Below are 3,070 nucleotides of genomic sequence, written 5' to 3'. Positions count from 1 at the left end.
ATAACTCAGAACTCACTGAGACGTTTTCATCTTTGTGACGATTCTATAAACGTTTAAAAACTAGAAACTTTTTTTCACAAACAGTTTCACCTGCACTTCTCTGGAGGTTCAGGTCAACTTAACCTCCATATGAAGTAAGACAGCTGTCAGTAAGGAGTGTAATCATAAAGAGAAAGTCGTGTTCATAAATACAAATTCATATTTTGTGCACAACTTTGCAGAAAAAATATGAAAACAACATTTAGTTTTATGTTTAACATGTCTATTTTTCCTGTTAACAAACTATCAAAAATACGTCACGGCAGATATATCGAGTCCTGGAACATCGATTGATCAAACTGCTCATGCGTGTTCAAGTTTATTTATTTCACTAAAATAACTTTTACGAATGTTATTGGACAGGACATTATCTTTACAGCCATAGATGTTGTAATTAAATGACTAAATTGTTGTATTGTTGTATTACATTTTGTATTCATTTTTTTTCAGCAAAGTTGTGCACAAAATATTATTTGAACTCAACGTTTCTTTTTTGGAAGCTATCTTACCCCAAACCTCCACACCTGCAGCAGGTGATGTCCTCAGAGTGGACAACAGCGCCCTCTGCTGGGGGAGCAGGTAACAGCAGACCGGAGAGGCTGTTCACACATGAACAGAAATGAGCTGGTTCACCTGCTCACAGGTGAGTTTTCTTCAGTCTGACTTTACATTCACTCAGTTTTTCCAGAAGTGAGGAAATGATCTTTTATATGGTTTTGCAGATATGAATGTTTTCTTCAGTTTAGAGGATTTTCCTCTTTATTTGTTTCAAGTTTATCATGAATATAAATCGAGAGGATTTTTCTAAATAAAAAAGTACAAATATTTGTGTCCTTTATCATTTATTCAACTGTACATTCCCTCAGCAGCAAACACAATCTACACATTTACATTTGTATGACTTTCACTGTTGTCGTAAACATATATTAATATTTGGATTATGTACAGATCTACAGTCTCGGCTCAGATGATTCTGATGCTCACAGTGAGGCGCGTGCACGGTCAGTGGCAGCCGCAGCTCCCCGCCACCATGTCGTTGTACTGCTTCAGCACCACGTTCTCGTCGTCATCGAAGTACAGCAGGTTGATGGAGTAGAGCTTGTCGGGCACGCAGCACGGCGTCTGGATGCCTCTGACCAGCTTCAGGGCGTTGATGATGGACTGGACGGTGGCGTGGTTGGTGGGCCTCATGTTCTGGCCCAGAGGGAAGGGGCAGGAGCCTTTGCAGTGGTAGGCGTTGTAGCCCCGCGGGGACACGATCCAGCCCGACCAGCCGATCTCCTCAAAGTCCACGTAGAGGGGCCAGCGCTGGCAGGGCTTGGACACGCCCAAGTCCTCGCCGTAGTCCAGCGATCGAGCGGAGCGAGACGGTGGAGCAGACATGGGGAACTGGGGGAGGGTGGAGGCAGACTCCTCCGAGTCTGAGGGGAGAAGGGAGGTGTCAGTGACGGTGACCAGCTGGTCACCATAACCTGATGACGCGGCGTGGAGCTGAGACTCACCTGAGCTCTGCAGGGTGGCGGACTGACGGCCATCATCAGTGAAGAGAACCAGCATGGGCTGCTTGCTGGGGTGATGGTGGCGTCCTGAAGCGAAGCGGATCAGTTTCAGGTCCACCTGGCTTCCCCCCAGAGTCCGAACCACCACATGGAGCCTCAGGTTACTGCCTTCATCTGTCATCCAGGACCAGACCTTCAGGAGAACAGCGTTAACACAGGATCACACAGGATCACACAAGATGATACAGGATCACACATGATCACACATGATCACACAGGATCAAACAGGGTCACACAGGATCACACAAAATCACACATGATCACACAGGATCCCACATGATCAGACAGGATCACATATGATCACACACGATCACACATGATCACACACGATCACACAAGATGATACAGGATCACATGCAATCACACAAGATCAAATCACACAGGATTACACAGGATCACATATGATCACACAGAATCAAATACAATTGCACATGATCGCACAATCAAACACAATCACACAGGATCCCATGATCATACAGGATCACATGCGATCACTCAATCACACATGATCACACAAGATCACACATGATCACATATGATTACAAATGATCACACAGGATCACACAATCACACAGGATCCTATATGATCACATGAGATCACTCAATCACACAGGATCCCACATGATCACAGGCTCCAGCCTTTCGGGAGGAGGAGGAGCTTACAGCTGGAGTGATGGTGAAGACCTCCCAGCCGGAGGAGTGGACCGGCAGGAGTCTGGAGGACAGCAGCTTCCTGTCCGTGCTGTTGCTCCCGCTGACCTCCATCAGCTGGTAGATGCTGACCTGAAGGAAACAGACATGCGCAGTGAGCACAAACAGTGACGCAGAGCCGCTGCAGGCGTGAAGCGGAGGTTCTGGTCCAAACCTGGCAGAAGTGGTGCCGGTTGAAGGCCAGCGCGGCTTGAGGTCTGAGCTTGAACAGGTGCAGCTCCGCAGTCAGGATCTTCTCGGTCTTGGTGACGCTTGACAGGTTGAACCGGAACTCCACCTGCTCACTGCGCACTGCAAAGACAGAGAACTCATTAGAACCACAACAGAACCCACACGCGGCGTTTGGGTCTCGAACTCACGTCTGTCGAAGAAGCTGCGCACTGTGTTGCCCTCCAGGAGGGAGGGGTCTCTGGTCACGCCGTCCACGTCCGCCACCGTGTTGTACAGGTCCAGCATGTACTGAGGCGGCTGCTTGTGTCCGTGCACGGCGGGGGGGTCCTCCATGCCAAACACCTCCAAAAGTCTCTTGATGGCTGCAGAGCGGACTTCCTCTGACTCGGTATCGGCGGGAAAAGCGTTGAAGGGGCGCGCGGCGGCGGCGCACAGGAGCGCGCAGAGACTGGTCAGGAGGGCCCGCATCTGTGCGCGTGGAGGAGCGGATTCCCGGACAGCTGCAGGACGAGGCGAGGAGTTGGAGGGTCTGCGGAGTCCTGGAGGCTGCGGGTTTTATATCAGGGAGCATCCAGGGCCCCCCAGGCCCC

The 3,070-nt window shown here is 49.7% G+C and overlaps 1 protein-coding gene across 1 annotated transcript; it reads right to left on the bottom strand.

Moving 5' to 3' along the window:
* Positions 1–864: 864 nt before the first annotated feature.
* admp (anti-dorsalizing morphogenic protein) lies at positions 865–3,055 on the bottom strand. The gene is made up of 5 exons (XM_024273747.2): positions 2,669–3,055; positions 2,464–2,600; positions 2,262–2,381; positions 1,542–1,731; positions 865–1,460 (listed from the first exon to the last, which is right to left on the bottom strand). Exons 1-5 carry the CDS (start codon positions 2,946–2,948, stop codon positions 1,042–1,044), a joined length of 1,146 nt encoding a protein of 381 aa, XP_024129515.1. The 5' UTR covers positions 2,949–3,055; the 3' UTR covers positions 865–1,041.
* Positions 3,056–3,070: the final 15 nt, after the last annotated feature.

The sequence above is a fragment of the Oryzias melastigma genome, linkage group LG17 (genome assembly GCF_002922805.2).
Source record: "Oryzias melastigma strain HK-1 linkage group LG17, ASM292280v2, whole genome shotgun sequence".
Classification (NCBI taxonomy): Eukaryota; Metazoa; Chordata; class Actinopteri; order Beloniformes; family Adrianichthyidae; genus Oryzias; species Oryzias melastigma.
This window is presented reverse-complemented; position numbering and strand designations above follow the sequence as displayed.